This window comes from Danio rerio, chromosome 5 (genome assembly GCF_049306965.1).
Source record: "Danio rerio strain Tuebingen ecotype United States chromosome 5, GRCz12tu, whole genome shotgun sequence".
In the NCBI taxonomy this organism is placed as follows: Eukaryota; Metazoa; Chordata; class Actinopteri; order Cypriniformes; family Danionidae; genus Danio; species Danio rerio.
This window is the reverse complement of record NC_133180.1, coordinates 69,979,847-70,004,489: the sequence shown is the minus strand read 5'-3', so window position 1 is coordinate 70,004,489 and position 24,643 is coordinate 69,979,847. Positions and strand designations below refer to the sequence as shown.

Here is a 24,643-nt window from a genome sequence, read left to right as displayed (position 1 = left end):
CTACCTACTGCGTCACTGCCTCGCCCTGGTAAAATAATATACCTATGTGAAATATTGAAATTTAAAAAATATTTAAAGGATAAAGAAATAAAGAATAAACTAAAAAAAAGAATGTTTCCCTAGTGCATCAAAAATAATAATTTCTTAGGGGGCTAATAATGTTGACTTAAAAAAATGCTTTTATTTCAGCTAAGCTAAAACAAATAAGACTTTCTACAGAAGACAAATATTAATTACTTAATTATTGATTAATTAATTAATTAATTAATTAAATAATTATCTTCAGATGAAAACAATAAATAGGTTTTTATCATAGTTCTTGTCATTCAAAACTATTTTTTTTCATTCTATTTTCAACAAAACATTGTTGACGAAAATGATTCAGCGACCAAATGAACACTTCTGTATTCTTTCCCCATTAATTTCCCTCTTCCTCATTCATCAGACAGCCCTCATATTTTATAGACCTCGCATATAAACACATCCTCCTCTCTTCTAGCCCCGTTTTTATGGTAACTGTCTGTGAATTATATTATTCCCATAGAGGTCAGCTACAAATTATTCTGCAAGCTTGTGAACTTCACGCCTGGTTGTGCCTGATGCTAATTGTATAGATGATTGATCACTCCTCTTATGTACTTGGAGCTGATGAAAAGATCAGAGAAAATTACAGCCTTCTCCGCCAACTGGCGAACACTGCCATGCCAACTAGCCCCAAGCAGCTCCACGCAAAAAATAAAAAATAAAAAAAACGCACTCTGTACATCTGGTCGTAAGGCCGTCTGCACTGATTCAGATGAATAATACATGGGTGTAGATGGATGAAGCTGTAATCACGCATTTAATAGGAATTAAATATAAATGCGTCAACACACCACTTGGAGCACAGGCAGGCTGAACTGATCAGCTGTGACGTCTGACTGTGTGTGTGTGTGTGTGTGTGTGTGTGTGTGTGTGTGTGTGTGTGTGTGTGTGTGTGTGTGTGTGTGTGTGTCCAAAAAGCCAGCCTGCTGAAAGAGGTGGTCCTTATTTTGAAAAAGCTGACCTTTTTGCAATTTTTTTCTATCGTTTTCTATTCAATTACGAGGCTTAAATACTGTTTTTAGTGGCATTTTACTGCTTGGATGCTTGTCGGCTGAATTTTTGAACACTTAATTGAACATTTTTTGAATGATCAAAATATTTCTTACAATTAATAATCCTACACTGTAAAAAAAAAAGTACTGTAAAATTACAGTAACTTACTGGCAATTTTGGTTGCCATTAAGACTGTAAATTACAAACACACTGTAATTATGTGATTACAATTCTTCTGTATTTTTCAAAATTACAATTGTAATTATTAATTGTACAGTACAATGCATTTGTATATTTACAGTCTTACTTGCAACCAAAATTGCCAGAAAGTTTTTTGCTGTAAATTGTAATTATTATTTACAGTGTACTTCGAAATGTAGTCTTATTCGCTACCAGAATTGCCAGTTATTTACTGTAAGTTTTACACTAAATTGTAATTAGTAATTTATAGTGTACTTGTAAATTTACAGTCTTACTCGCAACCAAAATTGCCAGTTATTTGCTGTAAATTGTAATTATTAATTTACAGTGTTCTTATAAATTTACAGTCTTACTCGCAACCAAAAATGCCAGTTATTTACTGGCAATTTTACACTAAATTGTAATTATTAATTAAAAGTGTGCTTGTAAATTTACAGTCTTACTGGCAACCAAAATTGCCAGTAATTCATTGTAAATTTTACTGTAAATTGCAATTATTAATTTGCAGTGTGCTTTAAAATTTAGTCTTATTGCAACCAAAGTAGATAATTTAGTAAATTAAAATTAGTAATATACAGTGGGCTTGTAAATTTACAGACTTTGTAAATTTTACTGTAAATTATAATTAGTAATTTAGTGTGCTTGTAAATTTACAGTCTAACTACCAAACAAAATTGCCAGTCATTTACTGTAAAATTTACAGTAAATTGTAATTAGTAATTTACAGTGTGCATGTAAATTTACAGTCTTGCTGGCAACCAAAATTAAAAGTTATTTATTGTAAGTTTTACAGTAAATTATAATTATTAATTTACAGTGTGCTTATGATTTAGTCTTATTCGCAAACAAAATTGCCAGTTATTTAAAGTAAATGTTACTGTAAATTGTAATTTTTAATTTACAGTGTACTTGTTAATATACAGACTTTGTAAATTTTACTTTAAAACTTAATTAGAAATTTTTAGTGTGCTTATAAATTTACAGTCTTATTTGCAAACAAAATTTCCAGTAATTTTACTGTAATTTTTTAGTAAATTGTAATTATTCCTGTACAGTGTGCTTGTAAATTTACTGTCTTACTGGCAACCAAAATTGCAGGTAAGCTACTGTAAAATGAACAGTTAATTGTAAATATTAATTTACAGTGTGCTTTAAATTTACAGTCTAACTGACAACCAAAATTACCAGTAATTCATTGCAATTTTTACAGTAAATTTTTATTATTAATTTACGGTGTGCTTATAAATTTAAAGTCTGACTGGCAGCCAAAATTACCAGTTATTTACTGGAAACTTTCAAATAAATTGTAATTATTAATTTACAGTGTGCTTGTAAATTTACAACCTTACTGGCAACCAAAATTGACAGTTATTTACTGTAAGTTTTACATTAAATTGTAATCATTAATTTTACTGTATATTGTAATTATTAAATTACAGTGTACTTGTAAATTTACATACTCAACCAAAATTGCCGTTTTTTTTACTGTAAATTTTACTGTAAATTGTAATTATTGTGATTACAAATAATAATTGTGACGCTGTCTTGAAAGAGCAAATAATTTCACTTGGTCCTAAAACCTTCTTTGAACATTCTTTGTTTTTTGTTTTGTTTCTTTGCCTTCATAATTTTTGATGGCATAGCAGCCAAAACAAGACAATTGCAGTACATAAAAACAGACAAATTCTGGATCTTTGCCAACCCCTAAGGGCCTATGTGTGTGTTTGTGTGTAACTATACTCTACATGTACAGCTCACACATACACTAAGCATGACGTTATCCTTTAAACAAAATGAAAACAAACAAAGGACAGAAAAAGGAAAGTGTTATCAGGCAGTATCAAAAGCCGGCAGGTCCGCTTGTGAAACTGTGGAAGCCAGCTCAGGGGACAAATCTTAGGAGAACAGATGATATAAGGTTTCCCTCCTAATAATTTCAGGAATTTCATTATTTCCTATGAAAATATTTGGCTGGCTTTTTGGCTGTGGAGAAGGGGAAAAAGAGGTCAGGGAGTTTCATGGTGGGATGAGTAAGTCAGCTATAGAGTAAGTAAAAAAAGGAGCTTGTTTTTTAAAAAACACAGGCCTCTGCTTTAATAAAAGTTCCACTACTGTAGGTCACACCAGCTAATCTGAGTTCAATTAAGTTTAATCCACTGGCTCACTTAGCAAAACACAACACGAATCAGATGTGGACGTAGGCCTACTACAAAAACAGCAGGCCAAAGTATGCATTTGTCCAGCCAAAGTATGCAGGCATCGGTGGTCATGGATTGCACAACGCAGCTCAGGATCATTTGAGGGTTTTCTGCTGAGTAGGGAAAGTGGGTGACACTGGCAGAACAACCATGGAAGCCACATCATGAATCACTATAGACTGACATTTGGTGGTGGTCTCCTTTGTGAATGCCAAAAGAGACAATCTCTCAGGGTAGGAGATCTTAAGCTATGCCAGTCTATTTTATATACAGTACATGCAAAGTTTCAGTTTCAAATTTTAAATGCAGAGGCGCTCAGTAATGCCAGTTACACAGGAGTGGACCAATCAGAGGTACTCGAAAGTGGGGCAAGAGCTTCAAGCTTCTGTGAATCAAGTTGACATGACAACGGCAACATGGCAGAACTATTTCTGAGTGCTTCATCTTGCATTTTCAGTTGCAAAGATGCAATATCACTGGCCAATATTCTCACATCCCAAAGTTACTCTATTGGATTGAGATCTGGTGACTGTGGAGGCCATTTGAGCACAGTGTACTCATTGCCGTGTTTAAGAAACCAGTCTGAGATCATTTGAGCTTTTTGACATGGTGTGTTATCCTGCTGGAAGTAGCCATCAAAAGATGGGTACACAGTGGTCCTAAAGGGATGGACATGGCCAGCAACAATACTCAGGGAGGCTGTGGCGTTGACACAAGGCTCAATTGGTACTAGCGGGTCCAAAGTGTGCCAAGAAAATATCCCCTACACCATTACACCTCCACCACCACCAGCGTGAACCATTGATACAGGGCAGGATGGATCATGCTTTCATGTTGTTGATGCCAAATTCTGACCATGCCATCCGAATGTAACAGCAGAAATCAAAACTCATCAGACCAGACAACGCTTTTCCAATCTTCTATTGTCCAATTTTGGTGAGCCTGTGCGAATTGTAGCCTCAGTTTCCTGTTCTTAGCTGACAGGAGTGTGCACTTGGTGTGGTCTTCTGCTGCTGTAGCCCATGTGCCTCAAGGTTGGATGTGTTGTGTGTTCAGAGATGCTCTTCTGCATACCTCATTCGTAACGAGTGGTTATTTGAGTTACTGTTGCCTTTCTATCAGCTGGAAGCAGTCTGGCCATTCTCCTCTGACCTCTGGCATCAACTAGACATTTGTGCTCACAGAACTGCCGCTCACTGAATATTTTCGCTTTTTCAGACATTCTCTGAAAACTCTAGATATGGTTGTGTGTGAAAATCACAGTAGATCAGCAGTTTCTGAAATACTCAGACCAGCCCGTCTGACACCAACAACCATGCCACATTCAGAGTCACTTAAATCACCTCTCTTCCCCATTCTGATGCTCTGTTTGAACCACAGCATCTTCTTGACCATGTCTACATGCCTAAATGCATTGAGTTGCTGCCATGTGATTGGCTGATTCGAAATTTGCGTTAACAAGCAGCGTTAACCTAATAAAGTGGCTGTGAGTGTGTATATATATATATATATATATATATATATATATATATATATATATATATATATATATAGTATATAGTATATATATATAGTATATAGTATATATATATAATACGTATATTTGTTTGTGTGTGTGTGTCGGTACCAAATGTCCCCAGAAGTATAGCAGTGCCAGTTAATTTCATCCTTATGGGTCATTTCTTTCATCCGCATAAAGAAAAATTTCTTATAAATCACACAGAATTAAGTATTTTAATAATGTCGAATTACAATTGGTTACATGTGAAGGTTAGGTTAAGGGTAAGGTTGGGCTAAGAGAACATAAAATGCAGTTTGTACAGTATAAAAATCATTATGTTTATGGAAAGTTCCTTTAAAGATAGCCTTACAAGTGTGTGTGTGTGTGTCTGTAAGTTATTTAAATGTATAACTTTTAACATTCATGTTTACCGTTCGCCTCACAGCAAGAATGTCGCTAGTTCGAGCCTCGCCTGGGTCAGTTGGCATTTGTGTGTGGAGTTTGCATGTTTCCTCCGGGTGCTCCGGTTTCCCCCACAGTCCAAAGACATGCGGTATAGGTGAATTGGGTAAGCTAAATTGTCCGTAGTGTATGTGTGTGAATGGGTTGCACCTGGAAGGGCATCCGCTGCGTAAAACATATGCTGGATAAGTTGGCGGTTCATTCCGCTGTGGCGGCCCCAGATTAATAAAAGGACTAAGCCGAAAAACAAATTAATAAATGAATGATTTGAACATTAAAAAAACAAATGTAAGTCATTGTGCATATAGTTTATATTTATTTTAAAAATGCTCACACATGTAAATATGCATAAAGTTCAAACATTGTTGTGCCTGGTGTTTTTAAGTTACAACTTACATACTTTAGCAATAGATTTTTGTGTATGACTGGAGAGGCAGTCCAGTATAAGTGCAAAAGAACCGTGAACCCTTTTGAACTGTCATGAGGCTTCTAGTGTTTCTCTTTTATGACAGAGAGTGATGACTTTACAAGACGTAGTGCCACGGTATAAGCCTTACGAGAAAATAAATACCAGGAAATGGTCATCCTGTCTCCTAAGCCCGCGTCTTCTTTAGAAGGTTAATACATCAAAAAGCACTACAAAGTAATACATACATTTTCATAATGTCTCGGCTAACCCGGGGTTTAGCAGCATGACAACAGATACCTTGTTTGATTGGTCCTCGCCGTGAACTGGCTAGCAGATGTTGCTCTTAAGGTGAGGAATGAGGCCTTTTTTTCCTCATTGAATAGTGGCGGTGGGTGTTTACTACGTTTGAAGGCAAGCCTGTTCCAGCATTTTTCAAAAGGCAAATGTTTTGAGAGAAATTAAGCGAGGCCTCCCATAAAGACTGGAGGAGGTTAGGCGATATGAAATACTACACGTCTGCGCAAATATGAATATATGCATGGTTACATGCTGTTGTACTTATGGAAATGTATGTCTCCAGCAAGCCAGCATTCATCACTTCAGAGAGACTTGTCTTTGTTTGAGTCGCATGACAGTTATCACTGCAGGGGAAAAAAACAGGCTTGCATGGGAATAACATGCCCAGAGTGTTGGAGGTGAAATAATAAGCGTTTTAAGGGGGCCGTGTTTGGGACTATCCAAATGACACAATGCATTCCTAACTAGACAGGGCCAGTGCCCTCTGACCCCAGCGCTGGCTGCAGGACAGGGCTCGGGTTTCCTTCCAAATACAAACTCTGTGTGACAGCCTCGCTAGGGCCAGTAAATTACCAAACACATCCCCTCTTGACAAACATCTACAGATATGCGTGATCTTCCCTGATTTTTTTCTTATCTTTCCTGAGACTAATGTGTTTTACTTATTATAAAAAGGCCTAATAATGTGTCAATTACATACAGTAATTGTATTTTGTATACACTAACTGACAAACGTCAGGTACTAAGGACTAAGGATAACTCAGGACTATTCGAAATAGTTGGTGGTTCATTCTGCTGTGGTAAGTCCTAGCCGAAGGAAAATTAATGAGTGATAATCTGTGTCAGCTTCAAACTAAATAGCTTCTTGGTTTAATATAACTTGAAATCTTACACAGTCACAGGTCCTAAAAACACATTCACATAAAAAAAAATTTCACAGGTATAGGGTTAAACTTTGCTATAACTCCACAAATCACATGCGCTGAACTATATTTTCTGGTTTATTATAATCTCAATCTATTAGATTGATATATGGTGACTTTGGAGGTAATTTGAGTATATTTGAAGTCTTTTAAAGGCAAATTATGCATAAGCAGTTTGGGGAAAAATTGAATGCTGAAAGATGTGGTATTTAAGTTTGCAACCCGGGCTCATTGTGGAAACGTAGCCCCGCGGACATTTCTGCGGACCGCGAGATACGCCCCGGGAGATACGTATTTGAGCGGTTTTTGTTTTCGCGGATGCGCGAGAGGCCGCTGTGCGTGCTTTTTCTCGGGAGCGCGCGCCGTTTGCGCCCGCGCTGTTCTCGCGCGAAAAGCCACCGGATCGGCCCACCCGGCCACCCTCCTCTTCCTCCTTCTCCTCCTCCTTCCCTAAACCCAAGCGATGGTTTGCAAAAGCCGTCCGGGAAAAAAAAAAAGCAAAAGCCCTCGTCTTCGAATTTGACCGCGTTTTCGGATCCCGCCGCATTCTCGCCCTTATTTTTCGGGATTCTGTTTTTCATCTTACCTGATTTCTGGAACTGCTGTTCCCCGGACTCGATCCCGGTCGTCGTCCTCGCGGCCGGCTCCTCCTCCTCCTCCGGGGCTTCCGCTCCGCCGACGCACCGCTGTGAGCTAAGCGGACAAACTGGTTGAATCGGGAAAGCCCTCCACTCGGAGGCGAGCCGTCAGCCGGCGAGCGCGAAGAGGAGGAGCGGTGCGGCGCCACACTGCCCCGCATCGTTCACTCGAAAAAAAATAAACGTGGCCGGAGGTAAATCGCGGTCTCCAGAAACGTCCGCGGGGCTACGTTTCCAGAATGAGCTTGGGTTGTAAGTTTGACACCCAGTGGTTTAGCTAGATATTGCACGCCTGGTTCAAAAAACACGCAAGCGCTGGTTGCCAGATTGACAACGCCAACAGAAGCTGATTTAAGGCTGATTTAAGTCGTGTTCTAAATAAAAGCAATGGCATGCGATAAAAAGAATATTTTTCATATTAAAAGGTGTTTTTGTTGTGACCAACACCTCGAATTGATATATTAGAAACAGTTTCTATTTCTTGCAGCTGAACAACAGAAAACTGACAATGATCACCTCAGGTACACCTCATGTTCTTTATTCAGTCCTGAATGCTAATGATGTGAGTTTGAATGCCATTTAACATTTTATTTATTGCCATACTACTGAAAGCAGCAGCAGATAGTTCACCTCAGATCTTGAAAATAAAATAAACACTTTATTATTGAACTTCAGAACTGTGACTCACTGCAAACCAACACATGTCAGTGATTCAGCATCTACATTTAATAATGTTGAAAAGGTTTAATGTGTATCAATTCGATTATAAACCTTACCATTTTGTTGGAGTGCAGTAAGTGCACTATTCTGTGCTTCTAAATGGCTGTATTTAAATTTATGTCATGTTTTATCTGGTGCAAACAGCCAAATTGCTTATCACTGCAAATCTCATCACGTGTTGTTAGGACACAGAGATACAATGTATACTGCTCACCTAATGTTTACGTTCTTGTATTCTTTGCTACTTAATAACCACATTATGTGGAACTCTGAATCTGTGTCTCGTTTCGGAGGCTGTTACTGTCCAACGGAGGTCACATTTCGGACGCTGACACAAATTTTAAGAGCCTTTCTCACCGAATGAATGAAATAGCCAGTTTTACACAAAGGCAACCTCGGGTGCTGAAATCTAATTGGCTAAACTGGCAGTGGGCGGGTTTAAAGAACCAAAACAAAGACAGATGTTCTGGCACACAACAGACATTTTCAAAGCAGAATATCTGACTTCAGCATTGTTCAGATTAACAAGAATGTTCAGTTCACATGTTTCTTAATATCTGCAAAGATATTATGGTATTTTTATGCTTCAGAAGAGTCAAAAACTTACATACAGAACCTTTAACATTATATTAGATCTGTGCTTTGGGCCTTGGTGTTAATCAAATTTTAATTAGCTGTGTCATTTTTTACATTATTTCTTCTAGTTACCAGATGCATTATTGCTTTAAGTTTGACTTTATATACTATATTTATTCTGCAGCATGTTATTTAGAAAATTTGTTTTAAAATAACTATATCATGGAATTACTTCAAAATTTGCAGGAAAATGCATAATTTTTCTTTTTTTTTGTTGTTCTACAGAGCTTACATGAATGTGAAGGAGCTGAAAGAAGTTTTGAATTTGGATGGATCCACACACTTGAACATCTTTTTTGCTAACTCATCGGATGAAGATGTGGCTGGTGTGGCCACTTGGCCCTGGGATAAAGAAGCTTTAACACATTTAGGTAAATAAAATCATACGCATACATCACTAACAGCAATTTAATTCGAGTAATATACAGTACATTTATTTATTTATTTATTTATTTATTTATTTATTTATTTATTTATTTATTATTTTCTTTGTTTGTTTGTTTATTTATGTTTATTTATTTAATTAGTTGTTTGTTAGTTTATTTATTTATTTTCTTTGTTTGTTTGTTTCTTTGTTTATTTATGTTTATTTTTTATTTAGTTGTTTGTTAGTTTATTTATTTTTTTTGTTTTAGTTTTTTCTTTGTTTCTTTGTTTTTTTTGTTTTTTGTTTATTTATGTTTTTTATTTAGTTGCTTGTTAGTTTATTTATTTATTTATTTATTTATTTATTTATTTATTTATTTATTTATTTATTTATTTATTTATTTATTTGGTTATTTTTCACTGCAGTTTAAAGCACATTAAAAAGTAACCAAAAAAAAAAAAAAAATACAGAGAAGAATAAAAAAACTTTCAAAGCCATGGAAAAATGAAAGCAAGCATTTTTATTAACTTTATAAGTAAGGGAAAAGCACATTTGAGTCTGGATTGTGTTATTTTGTGTCATCTTTTTTTCAAAGATGTTCAAAAATAAACAGGTACCAAAATAAAAGATGATGCTTACGATCTCGCTCTTTTTATTTTTTGAGGTGGGATTGTGCTAAACCCTTCGTTTTATGGCACTTTTGGCCACACTCACACCATGATCCACGAGATTGGCCACAGCCTGGGACTGTACCATGTCTTCAGGGGAATCTCAGAGGTGGAGTCCTGTAATGATGCCTGCTTGGAGACCGAGCCCTCGCTTGAGACGGGAGATCTGTGTGCAGACACCAATCCTACACCCAAGTACAAATACTGCAGTGATCCTGAGCCGGGCAATGACACCTGCGGCAGACGTCACTTCACAAACACCCCATTCAACAATTACATGAGCTATGCTGGTAAGACATACGTCAAATCTCAATTGCCTTGTTTTTTCATATCAGTTTTATCATATAAAAAAAATGTTCAGTGGAAATGCCACTATGAACTTGAAAGTGTAAAATGTGTGTAAAAGGAAAAACCCAATTAAGGCTTTTTTCACTCTAACTACATATCATATCAAAAATATCATTTCAAATGTTGTTTTGAGTCATAGTCTGTCGTCAGTATGATTAGCTAAAGTTACCAACTAAACCTGTCTCAAAAAATTCCCAAACTTCAGGCATTGTTGAATGCAAGATAACATGACAGCATTTGTGTTATTGTATATGTGTTCAACTGTTAAGAATGGGAAAAAATAGAGCTACAGTGGTTTCCCGTTTTTATTTTAATGAGAGTAGATTTGTGTTTTTTAATTGCAATTTTTACATACAATTTTTTTATGCAGTATTGTTTTTTAAGTTAAATTCCGAAGATGTCAGGATATGGCGGAATCACCTTTAGCTTAGCTTAGCATAAATCTTTGAATCGGATTAGACAATTAGCATCATACTCCCAATTTTTTTTTTTTAAATGTCCGTAAAGTTTTTGTTTTTAAAACTTGACACTTTTGTAGTTCCATTGTGTACCATGAATGACGAAAAGTTGTTATTGTCTAGACTGACATGTCTACATACCTCAACTCTCCTTGCTTTTACATTTTGAGTTATCATATTGGAAAGAAATGTTCAGTGGAAATGGCAAAATAAACCAAAAATCGTAAATGGTGAGTAAAAGGTAAAACACAGTTGAGGATATTTTTTCCACTATAACTAAATATATTTAAACAAAAATTCTTTCAAATGTTGTTTTAGTCAATCTGTCATAAGTCATAGTCTGTCATCAATATGATTTGCTAAATTACCAACTAAACCTGTCTTATAAAATTCCCAAACATCAGACATTTTGAATAAAAGAACTCAGAATTTAGATGGTCTTTGTAACCTAATCTAAAATACAATTACTGTACAGTTTAAATATTGCACTCAATTGTATTGTTAAATTATTATATTGTTGTTGTTTTTTCCAATTTTATGTCCTTTTTTTACACTCCTGTTATTCAGATTTGTTTAAAATTTACAGTAATTTTACTTTTTAGATTAGATTGCAAAGAAATGCCTTTATTTGTCATTTATAAGGGATTTATGAAGCAAAAATAGTCCTCACTTTAGATTAGCTTAAGTTGAGTTAATAAAGGATTTATTAACATGTATAGCAACTTTTACTACATGCCTGAATAATAAGATATGTAAACGTTAATATCAATAGTTTTATAATCATTTACTAACTCATTCTCAATGATCTTAAATCCTCCCACTACTCTTAAATACAAATGGTTTGTAAATAATGCAATACTTCATTAAGTAATGAAATATCAACCAGTCACAAATCATGAAAGTACAATTATTAAACACATAATAAATGTGTTTATAAGTAGGACCAGACAGAATCTGCGGACATTTTTTGCCATCTCTGAGGATAATGTTTGTTACAATCAATTATTTTGGGAGTATCATAACTAAAACCGTTAATATGGGAAATAAAAATGTATATCTTTTTAACTTTTATTTTCATTTTTAAACTGCAAATTCAATTAGATTCACTTTATTTGGTAAACGAAGCAAGTCTCTCATATAATACTAAACGTATCTACTAAAAGTTGTAAAAACTGCATTGTGCATAAATTATATGAACATTTTCATATTACTCAATAATATTACTGTAATTAATTTAAAAACTGAATAAATATAGATTTACACACATTCACTCAAGTAAATAATCATTAATGATGGGATAAAAATCTGCGGAATTCTGCTCATGAAGATTCTGTGTTGGCCTAGTTATAAGTCAAGAATACAGCATTTGTAGCTGCAGTTATAAACTGCTTATAACGTTCATTAATGTAGAGTTGAAGCTTAACAAATAAATAATTACTAGATGCTAATGCTTAATAAATGATTCATAGTGTGTAGTTATGATAAAGTGTTACCGATAATTTTCCTACTTAAAACTTGACTTTTCCTTTGTTACATTATGTACTAAGACCAGGGGAAAATTAAAAGTAATAATAAGGGGATTATTATCGTACCATAGTAAAACTGTTAAAAAAAAAAAAAAAAACTCCAAAACTCCTAAGTGACTTGTAAAATGAGCTATTTGCAAGTGGAGTTTTCCTTTAAGTATACTTTTTTGCAGTGCTGATTTGAACAGAAAACATATTTTGAAATAGATTAAAAGTGAGCAATTTTTTTTTGTGTTGATTTTGGTCCCCTACAGATGACGTCTGCACAGATTCCTTCACATTGAACCAGGTGGCTCGAATGCACTGTTACCTGGATCTGATCTACCAGTCTTGGAGACCTGGCAGTAAACCAGCTCCTGTTCCTCTGCCTCCTCGAGTAACAGCTCAAGACCAGGACTCGCTCACACTGGAGTGGTTTCCTGCCCTCACAGGCCATTACTTAGACAGGTGAAAAGAACTTGTAGAAAAAGCATGTTTAATTCAGTTTAATGATATTAACCAAGCACTTACTTTGTTAATTAAACTCAGTAGATTGCAGTAGCAAAGATTTTTTATACACAGACTTTATACTTTAATGTGCACAATAAAAAAAATCTAATTAAGGTAATAGGCTTAAGTTGAGAATTTGATCTTGGAAAATCGTTTAAGTAATTTTTAATTCATTTAAAATAATATTACTGTAGGTGAAAAATATAAATCTGCTCTACAATCTCACTATATGAAATGCTAAAAAGTGTGAATGTATATATATATGAAGAGTTCAAGAAATCAGTCTGAGATGATTTGCACTTTATGACAAGGCGCGTTATCCTGCTGGAAGTAGCCATCAGAAGATGAGTACACAGTGGTCATAAAGGGATGGACATGATCAGCAACAATACTCGGGTAGCTTGTGGCATCAACAAGGCATTTGCGCCCACAGAACTGCCACTCACTGGATATTTTCTCTTTTTCTGACCATTCTCTGTAAATCCTAGAGATGGTTGTGCGTGAAAATCCCAGTAGATCAGCACTTTTTAAAATACTCAGACCAGCCTGTCTGGCACCAACTACCATGCCATGTTCAAAGTCACTTAAATCCTCTTTCTTTCCCATTCTGATGCTCGGTTTGAACTGCAGCAGGCCATGGCTGCGTCCGAAACCGCATACTTCCATACTATATAGTACGCAAAAATCAGTATGCGAGCCGAGTAGTATGTCCGAATACATAGAATTCGAAAATCAGTATGCAAGAAGTACCCGGATGACCTACTACTTCCGGCGAGATTCTGGAGTGTGCATCCTATGCATTCTGTGCTATCCCATGATGCCTCGCAAGCGAATTCATGAATGGGAGCAAAGCGACGATGTAGTACGTCCAAATTTCATTCACACTTTTCATGTTCATACTGTATAGAGCATACTTTCCTAACAGCCAAGTAGTACGTTTAAATTTAAATGCAGTACCTACTGAGTTGTAGGCGGTTTCGGACGCAGCCCATGTGTAGATGCCTAAATGCATTGAGTTGCTGCCATGTGATTGGCTGATTAGAAATTTGCGTTAACGAGCAGTTGAACAGGTGTACCTAATAAAGTCGGCGGTGAGTGTGTATATATAATAACTACATATGTATACTGTAAAAAAAGTTCAATCAGATTTATATAATGGCGCAGTGCACTTAACTTCAACAGGTTAATGTTCCTGAGAATCTGTCTATCCCGATAAGCATTTTACTCATCTGCTAAATCTATTTTTCTTTAGGTTATTAAAAAAATTGTGTAGTGTTACTGTGTCTAAGTTGCTACCTCGGCTGTCTGTTGGTTTCCTAGAGAAGTGGGATCAGTTTGTGACAAATGTACTGAAGTTGGAGTGCTCCTGCAGTACGCCTCCAACTCCTCGTCCCCCAGACCCTGCGCCCCATCCGGCCACTGGAGCCCCCGCGAAGCAGAAGGTAAGACTCATTACACTCTATTACAATGAATGTACTAATATCTTGCTAGGCACAACATTTTACAGTTTATTTTGACTTGATTTAATATTGAAAAGTTGCTGCGTAACCAGTGGCGTAGCGGACGGGCCCGCGTGATTAGGGGGCCCCGCGTCGTCGCAATTTTCAATAAACTCTTGGGAACAACTGTGGTCGGAACCAAAGTTCACACGTCTGTGTTCTCTGAACAACTCTCAAGCGGTGGACTACTTCATTCTGATTGCTTGCCGCCAATGTTGCCAACTTAGCGACTTTGTCACTAGATTTAGCGAATTTTCAGACCCCCCCTAGCGACAAATCTAGCGACTTTTTTGTGTGTTATTGGAGATTTTTTTTAGACTGTCATTTGTCCATACTGTACCGTCCCTACTCTTCTCAACGAGCTGCGTGTGATGCCGCCGGCCCCTCCCCCGCCTCACAGCACTGACAGGCGGCCCAGTCGGTCCTCGTACAGCCCGAGAGCAGATCACCCCTCTGCGTACCGACGACAAATGATTTAGCACAGGCAGTGTGAAGGTATTCCCCTTGTACAGTCATACCGATCTACTTCTCATTTATTTTAACAATTTAATTGGACCGTTTATTCTTTTCTTGTTCACAATCACAGATATTAGTGACAGTTTCTGAACTTGTCTGAGTTTATTACATATGAGAGATTACTGCACATTCACTACACATCTATAATGACATACTGTATTCAAACAGCAATACATTTAGTTAAATAAACATGCTTATATAAAGTGTAGTGCAATTATAAATACCCCTTTATTAAACCATATGCTGTTAAACAAACTGTAGAACGTGATGACGTCAGTGATATGCAAATTGACATATGACGTAAACCCCCCCCCCCCCCCCCCCCCTTCATCAGGGGGCCCCGTCAGCGATCCCTGCAGGGGGGCCTCCGCATTTTGCGCTACGCCACTGTGCGTAACGTTTTTCACCTCTTAAGTATTATATACTGCCAAATAAACATACGGAAGCCGGTAGGATGACCACTTGCTCTGCTTCGCATTGTAAAAGTACAGCATTTTGTCCCGCAGGTTGCATATTGTTTTAATATCTCATGTTTTCAACAGCCTTTTGGTTTAATTGTAGTATTAAGAAAGTGTTCATGCTTTCTTGTGCCTTTTATGTTAGCTTTTTATTCTTTTATTGTGTAGTTTGTTTCACCTATTTAACAGACGGCTGTCTGAAATCTGTCTGAATATTCTGTCCACATCAATTATATGTCTTCTGCAAAGTCTCTCCTGAGCGAATGTGCGGGTGCAACGTGCAAATTCATTTGTAATATGTCCGCAATGCTAAACTCATGCATTCATGTTGCTAGTATGTTGGTGTTGCCGTTGTTTTGACCGCCGTCGTATGAGTAAATAAGACTCAAACTTGAAAAAAGGTGAAGTTCCAGAACACACCCACTCATTGCTCAATTACCATGGACCAATGGTAGCTCAAATGTGTTTTTGAGCCAAAACAATTCTCCCCAAAAATGTCATTGTGATGAGCAGTTTCGAACTGCAAAAATGAACTCAAATCTAAGCTTGGTTCTGCATGATTTAGTTTAAAATGACATTATAAATTGACTTCTTAAAATTACTTGTATACTCACAATGCATGCCATCTGACAGATAGCATCTGTGTGTACACTTAGAAAAGCATAAGTTTAAACAGGTATGGCTTCAAAACAGATGATAGATTTTAGTGATGACAAACTTTAATGTCATGTGAGCATGACCATAATACACTGTCTGACAAAAGTCTTGTTGTCGATCCCAGTTCTAAAAGCAACAAATAATAACTAGACTTCAAGTTGATCATTTGGAAAGGTGGAAGAATGTAGATTTTTCTGATGATTCATCTGTTAAACTGCATCCCAACCATGACAAATACTGCAGAAGACCTAATGGAACCCGCATGGAGCCAAGATTCTCACCGAAATCAGTCAAGTTTGATGGCGGGAAAAATCATGGTTTGGGTTTACATTCAGTATGGGGGCGTGCGATAGATCTGCTGAGTGGATGGCAACATCAACAGCCTGTTGTATCAAGACATTTGGGCTGCCCATTACATTACAAACCACAGGAGAGGGCAAATTCTTCAGCAGGTTAGTGCTCCTTCTCATACTTCAGCCTCCACATCAAAGTTCCTGAAAGCAAAGAAGGTCAAGGTACTCCAGGATTGGCCAGCCCAGTCACCAGACATGAACATTATTGAGCATTTCTGGGGTAAGTTAAAGGAAGATGCATTGAAGATGAATCCAAAGAATCTTTGATGAACTCTGGGAGTCCTGCAAGAATGCTTTCTCTGCCATTCCAGATGACTTTATTCATTCATTCATTTTCTTGTCGGCTTAGTCCCTTTATTAATCTGGGGTCGCCACAGCGGAATGAACCGCCAACTTATCCAGCAAGTTTTTACGCAGCGGATGCCCTTCTATCCGCAACCCATCCCTGGGAAACATCCACACACACATTCACGCACACACTCATACACTACGGACAATTTAGCCTACCCAATTCACCTGTCCCACATGTCTTTGGACTGTGGGGGAAACCAGAGCACTCGGAGGAAACCCACGCAAAGGCAGGGAGAACATGCAAACTCCACACAGAAACGCCTACTCAGCCGAGGTTCGAACCAGCGACCTTCTTGCTGTGAGGCGCAGCACTACCTACTGCGCCACTGCCTCGCCCCCCAGATGATTTTATTAATGTTATTTGAGTCATTGCAGAGATGTACGGATGCAGTCCTCCAAGCTCATTGGAGTCATACACAATGTTAATTCTTTTTCCACTGCACCATGACTTCATATTTTATACTGTACATTATTTCTGTTAGAAAGACTTGTGTCTAAGCAGACCTTACTGTCCTAATTAAATAATTAAAATCAAGACATGATCATATTTTATTTTGGTCCAATAAGCGTAATCTAGAGCCCTTTGCCTTTTATATAAGACACTTCTGATACCAAACTAAAAGTCAAGTTAATATTTGTTGTTCCTTAAACTTGAATAGGCGACAAGACTTTAGTCAGGTACTGTAATTAAAACTAAGCCTATGTTTTTGTTTTTGGAGAGTATACCTATAGCCTCAAGCTGTAAATGCTCCAACTGCTTCTTGAAGAGGAACAAAAAGAGCAGTTAGTTTGCATTTAAAATGACAAAAACAGCATGTTTTGGTCTCCAATGTTGAGTATTTTAGGCTAAAAATTCCACAAACATTCTTGGGACATCTTAGACTTATATTGCATCTTGTAAAAAAACAAGTTGCCCCTTTAAAGCAACTAACACTTTATTGATTTAACTCTTTACTGCAGTACTGGTGACAAGATGCTCAAGAACAATAGCATAATAATCTTTTAGTGGCTGAATTCATTATGACTTTAGGCCATAATAAATCTCATTGCATATGATGAGACTTACAGGCCATTTAGTGGTTTTGTTAGTGGCCTACTTGAATCGTTTCAGGAGGTTTCCTGTTTGGATTTAAGCAGACTGCTTTGGCACTGCGAAAGAGACCTGTTTCTGTTGACACTTGGAAATTGTGTTCAATTGGTGAGTGCCGTTCAAAACCATTAATGTGCAGTTTTATTGAGTGGGATAAATGATTAAAGCAGCGCACCCTATGCAGGTTGCCAAGTGAGGCCAATATTGGACGGAACAGTAAAGCGATGTATGAGGAGAAGAACTAAAAAGTGTGGAAAAAATTTGTCATAGGGGTTGTCATAAATTTCGATTTTCTCATGTGTTTATTTTAAGGCTCGAAAAATGTGGACATATGGAAGAATTGCTCCGTGGAGCTTTGTGCACGTAAATGAATGTTTTTTTTTTACCATGGGCTATGAGTCATGTTTTCCTGCGCTGTATCAATGATCTTGCCCTCGTAGTTCAACCTTTGATCTGGTATCACAGAATGAACTCAAACTGCCTTGTTTAGGCTATTCTTACACTCAAAAAAAAAATGCTGCTGGTTCAAACTATTTGTTTAAAAAGCAACATAGGCTCATTCTAAAAACGTAGCCCTATATAAATTTCTGGAGATCACGTATTAAGTAGCCACCCAGCAGGCACACAACATCATAAGACATTAATATTAGGTTAGATTTAGGTTGTGACGTCAAGTGACCAAAATTCAATGTCTGGCCAGCGTCTAAGGCAGGGGTCAGCAACCCGCGGCTCTAGAGCCGCATGTGGCTCTTTAGCGCTGCCCTTGTGGCTCCCTAAAGTTTTTTCAAAAATGTTCAAAAAGACGGGGAAGGTTAGTATATATTTTTGTTTTATTATGATTTCTATAGGAGGACAAACATTTTTAACGTTTTCAAATGCTGTAAAAGTGTATAGAATTAATATTTAATTTCAACATTTCTGTCAACGAAGATTTGCGTCATAGCCTTTGACACACGTTTCTATCAGCAGGGCGGGATGCCGGGCAGGTGGCTGTTGTAAACAAAGCGGGAGATAATAAAGCATGGAAAACCGTTCACAGATGGTGACTACATGAAGGAGTCATTCATCAACATATTAGAACACAACACCTATTTGCAGACTTCAAAAACAAAACCAAAATAATACAAAAAATTAAAGATATACCTCCCTCCGCTAAGACAGTGAAGGAAAGGGCTATTAAAATGGCAGGTAACATCACCGATCAGCAAACCAAGGACATTAATTCAGTGCCAGCATACTCAATTGCCTGTGATGTGAGCGATATTCAATGCGCTTTTATGCAGGTATGTGTACTCTGATGGGCCACAAGAAGAAATGATCAAATTAATATCACTGAAAGACCAGAGGCTGTGCTGAAGTGTTTAAATGACAACTAAATAAACACCAACCACCTGATTTCAGTGGCTATTTAATCATGAAGGCTCATTATCTATTTGTAGCTAACTTAGTCATTTTTATAGTAGGCTTATATAGCTACTATAGATACATACAGCATGTGTTTCCTTCATTATAAGGCTTATATAAGGCTTTACATTTTTTGCGGCTCCAAATATATTAGTTTTTTGTTTTTTTTGGTCCAATATGGCTCTTTCAACATTTTGGGTTGCCGACCCCTGGTCTAAGGATAGGGATAACATTTTTTTGATGTCCAGTAAGTAAAATTATGTTGATATTTGGTTGATTTTAGGTTGTGTTGGAAAGTTATCAAAATCCAACGTCTGATAGATGTCATAGTAGTAACATCCACACAACATTAAAGTGTAACATGATTAGACGTTGATATTTGGTTGATTTTAGGTTGGACATTAGACATTCACATCGGTCGGACGTTGGGTTCTGTCGTCAACCCGATTTTAATTTCCAAACAAAATCCAACATTGTCACGAATGTTCCTTTACACACTTACCAGCTGACCGCTTTCCTCCATATGGATGATTTTCCTGCTGTTACCAGTTTTTTTAGTTAGCTTGGCATGTATGTCGGCGAACTTGAGATGCAGAAAGGACTTGACCACGATGACGGGGTTCAAGTCCAGTGAGGAATGGTTTTAGAATGTGGGTAAGACAAAAACAAAAGCCAAAAAAATAAAAATAAACAAGTAAATAACAGGGTGAGAATATGGTCAAATCTAAAAACGTGGTAAAAATAAGGTGAGGGCTTTTCTTTTTTTGGATTGCTTTTCAAAACACTGCAGTTGGGTTTAGGGAAGGGGATAAGGGGGTCCGTCAGTGCTTTTTAAAATACTACTGGTTGAGTTTAGTTAGGAGGGAAGGTGGGGAATCAGTCGGTTGGTCAGTCAGTTGACAGCGGCCTCTAGTGGATTTACATGAGAACAGCAGGCGTGAATGACACTAACAAGAGAAATTTTGAGATCTGAAAAAGCAGACACAGTGGCTTCCGGGGGATTCCCGAAAATAAAAAACTGCAAAAAAATGTAGCTCCAGCGATGTATTTTGGTCTCTCTAGAAATGTCTATAGGGGTATGTAATCAGAATGAGCCTGTGTTGGGTAATTAACATGGTGAGAATGTGGTAAAATCTTAAAATATGGTGAAAATCAGGCGAGGGCTTTTTTTTCTGGACTGCTTTTAAAAACTGTTGGTTGGGTTTAGGGAAGATCGTGGGCGGGTCAATCTGTGCTTTTAAAAAAAATATTGGTTGGGTTTAGAGAAGGAGGAGGGAGGGTCAGTCGATCAGTCAGTCAGTAATTTAGTCAGTTAGTCGACAGTGGCCTCTGGTGGATTTACTCTAGAACAGAAGGTGCGAATGGCACTCGTGAGAAAACTTTGAGATCTAAAAAAAGTCCACAGCGGCCTCTGGTAGATTCATCAAAATCTGTAATTAAAAAAAACGTACCTCCTGGCACTCTCCAGAAATGTACATAGCGATACGTTTTCAGAATGAGCCTGGGTTGTTAAAAAGATCTTCAGCAACACAATAATGGAGATTTTTGCAGGGAAACCTAAGGTTTTATGTTCAATGCACTCAAATTTGTTACGTTAACTTAATCGAGTTGTGTTGGAACAACATGAATGCGGAACCCTGCAATTTTTTTTACAGTGTATAAAAATTGAGAGGTATTTGTATTTTTGGTTGTTTATGTTTTAGAGTATGAAATATAACTTAAGTTGCTTCTCCGACATGCTTTTTCAGCTCGGGCTGCAGAAGCTCTTGAAAAAGTCAATTGGACTTGACATCGAAATGCTAAAAACATCGAAAACAACTTCAGAGACCTGCATTCCAGAGGCCTGCTGTTTTTCTGTTTAATTACTTAATCACTTCATTTGGTTTGCTTTTAAAAACGGGTGAGTCAGAGAGTAAGTGCATGCTTGTATCCCTCAAAGCCAAGTTGGCCCAGCAGCGGCTACACGCAGTCAGCTGAGAAGGCATGCCCAGGCTTGCCATGGCCACAACATGGCTTTAACTATGCTTTGCACTTGGATGGCTTCCCTGGTGTACTCCATTGCCCGGGCCATCTTTCCACTGTTCACAATCAGATACAAAACCTGACTTTGACGACCTGCAGCTGGCTCCAACCTTTGCCCTCAGAAAATCACCTGAAAGTCATGCATGTCCCCTGCATTTAATCGTCTACATCCAAAAAGCCATTTTTTTTCCTTTCTCAAATGCCCTTAGGTGGCATTATGGAACTGAGCATTATGGCAGCCCTTATCGTGTTGGTTGAATTTAAGAAAAGAACAACATGGCTTCAACAAACAGCTGGATGCGAGAGTGTTGTGCAAAGTCAACTCCATTCGCTACGCAAATTACCCTGTGGTTTCTTGTGGATCCCACAGTTGATTGAAAACATGAAGAAGACAAGATTGAATGTGAGACACAAAACCAGGAATGCTTGGAATGACTCTTACCTCAACTTTCCGTGCCCTCGTTGCCTACAGTACATCCTGATCTTGCTTTACTGACTGGCAAGAATGCATCAATAATTTTGTAAATGTATTGTTTTAGATCAGAACTTTCAAGTTAATGCTAAGCTTTTGATATAATTAAATTCAAGTCATTTGTATAGCGCTTTTTACTGTTATTATTGTTTCAAAGCAGCTTTAAAAAAGGTGCACATTATAGCATTACAATTAAAATAAGCTATAAGTTGCAATCAAATCTAAGTTATCATTTATAAACATAGTTAATCTGCAGTTTTATAGCATATAGGTGATGTCTATGTGTACGTTTAATGAAGTGTACAGTATTTTTGTAATAAGTGTGTTGTCCTTGAAGTCCTTGATGATTAGCATTATCTCTCCACAGGTCTAGGATCCCGTCGGTGGCATTGCACAATCTCTAGAGGCCTCTAGATAGGCTTGAAAATAGAGAATGTGATGTATTAGAGCATCTATGTATGCGATTAAGCGCTATTAAATATAAAAGTGTAAATGAAGTGCTATAAATGTAGATAGGAATTATATAAACAAACATAGAAATCAACATAGAAAATATAGAAATATTTATACCAAAGTGTGTGGTACATTAAGACAGGAATAGTGTGTCCTGCAGGTGGTTTGTCAAGCCCACTCACCTGCATGGAGCACATTCACACATCCTACAGTTATGTGATGCATTGCGTGTACGCTTTACTAAAAGATAGGTCTTTAATCTTGTTTTGAACTGATCAGGAAGGCTATTCCAGAGAGTTTGAGAGCCATGTATTAGAAGGCTCAACCTCCTTTAGTAGACTTTTATGCACTACCAGAATCCCTGAGTTTTGAGATCTTAAAAAGCGGGTTGGATTGTAGTTAGACAGTTGGATGGACATATAATTGGGAGCTAAATTATTAAAAATTAAATAGCTAAAAATTAAATACGGAACTTAACAGGCAGCCAGTGTAAGGAGGATAAAATTGGGGTGATATGATCATATTTTCTTGACCTGGTAAGAACTCTGGATATAGAATGTAAATTGAATTCTGATATAGCTTATTGGTTTGTTTTGGAGAGTCCCGTACTGTTTGATAGCTCATGCTATTTCTGTCTTTGTCCTTTCCCCTGTTTTCCATCTAATATTTCTTCTAATATTCACTTAATCAGCAGACGAGGTACATTGGGGACCTACGTGGGAGACATTTAGCACAAAAAAATCGTGCATTTGATACTGTGAAAATGCATCTAGTTTCAGAATGGTCCCGTTTGTTTTGGCCATCCAATTGAGCAACAAATACCCAACCTAGAACAACAGTGATATCTGAGTCAGACGTGCGAGGGAGGTTACCTAGATGCTTGGCTGAGGTCAACCAAATAAACATTGACAAAACTTTTGCCCAACACTTTTTCCATTTGTCATTTACCTTGTAGTCAGACTACAAATGATGCTTGACTAAGGTCAACCAAAATAAACGCTTAAGAGGCTTTTACCTCACCTTTATTTCCATTCGTCATGCAGGCAGTCAGATCAAAAAACAGCATTTGAAAAGCAACAGGGCCTCTAAAAAGGCATGTATAAATGTCATGAAATTATATACAAGAGATAGATAGAATAAACTTTTTTTGTTTTGTTTATATGCATTTTTCCCTCCTCATATTACATTATCACACGTGTTGGAGAAGGATTGCATAAAACCAAATCAATAATAAGATAGACGATATAATATACAAAAGTATACAACAATTTAATATTTAAAAAAATAGACACATTCAAAAAGCATTTTGTTCCTGTTTAAGAATTATAGAATGCTTCATCAACAATTTAGTTTATTTGATTTTGTACAAATTTAGATTTTAGGAAAGTATTCGGACACTTTTCTGGATGTGGTCAAATTAGCATTAGTGAATCATGTTCATAGTTAATGTGATGTACTACACCTGTGGTTACTTTACTAAGAAACATGTGAAATTGAAGGGAATTGACATCATACATCCACTAAAATCACAGCAGTTTCAGGAAAAGGAGGCTAGTTCTAGGAAAAGCTTTAGCATTATTCATGCGACGCCATTTGGTTTGGTATTTACAAATGCAATCAGAAATGTAAGTGGTTATTTAGTAGCCACAGTTTGGAATCAGTAAGATACTTAAAATGTTTTCTAATAAGCGTATTTTGCTCACAGTAAAGAGTAAACTATTTGAACTAAACTATTTTTTCAAGAGTTCACACTTAGCTGATGATTGATTATAAAGCTTGTTTGGCATGCTGTCCCCGGAGAGAGCCCTGGGCACATAAGATCCTCGAGCCCGGGGGTCCCTCCCATTTGCAAGGTGAGAGGGGAGTTTGAGCTCAGGTAGATCTTGAGAACTCTCCTGCTGTAGTAGTTAATGAAAAGATAGTGATTGCTCTTAAGAGATAACTACTTACTAGGAGCGTGTCTATGGTGCCGATTTGGATTAGTCAGTTCACTTAAGGTGCATGTTTTTGGGTAACCTGGGGGAAACCCACGTGAGCATGGGGAGACCGTGTAAACTCTGCACAGATACGTCGGCTGGTTTGGTAAAGACAGAACAGTGCTAACCACTTGGCCACTGTGCCAATCATCTAGGAAAGGAGGAGGAGTAGGGGTGGAAGATGGCTGTTATCTGGAACTTGGGGTATTGATAGTGGCTTAGAAATCGTCTGATTGGTGAATCATAAATTGAATGATGCGGGACCAGCCACAAACAATCATAAGCGTGTGATCCTCTTGAAACTAGTTTATAAATAATCTTCTCAAATAACTGTTATTCTTGTTATTGAGTGTATTAAATGCATTTTGTCAAGTGTAGTTAAATACACTGCAAAAATCAAGGTCAATGAAGGTTAATGACACTTTCAGCCATAGCAAGAGATGTTACTCATTTCAAATCTGTGAATTCTAGAAT

General features: G+C 37.2%; 1 protein-coding gene across 4 annotated transcripts in view; it reads left to right on the top strand.

The window, feature by feature from the left end:
* Positions 1-24,643, top strand: part of pappab (pregnancy-associated plasma protein A, pappalysin 1b) — a 252,884-nt gene that overhangs the window by 95,129 nt on the left and 133,112 nt on the right. For all 4 annotated transcript variants that reach the window (XM_073949695.1, XM_073949694.1, XM_009301935.5 and 1 more), the window contains 4 exon segments: positions 9,288-9,433; positions 10,094-10,387; positions 12,684-12,876; positions 14,239-14,360. In XM_073949695.1, coding sequence (XP_073805796.1) covers positions 9,288-9,433; positions 10,094-10,387; positions 12,684-12,876; positions 14,239-14,360 — 755 coding nt within the window.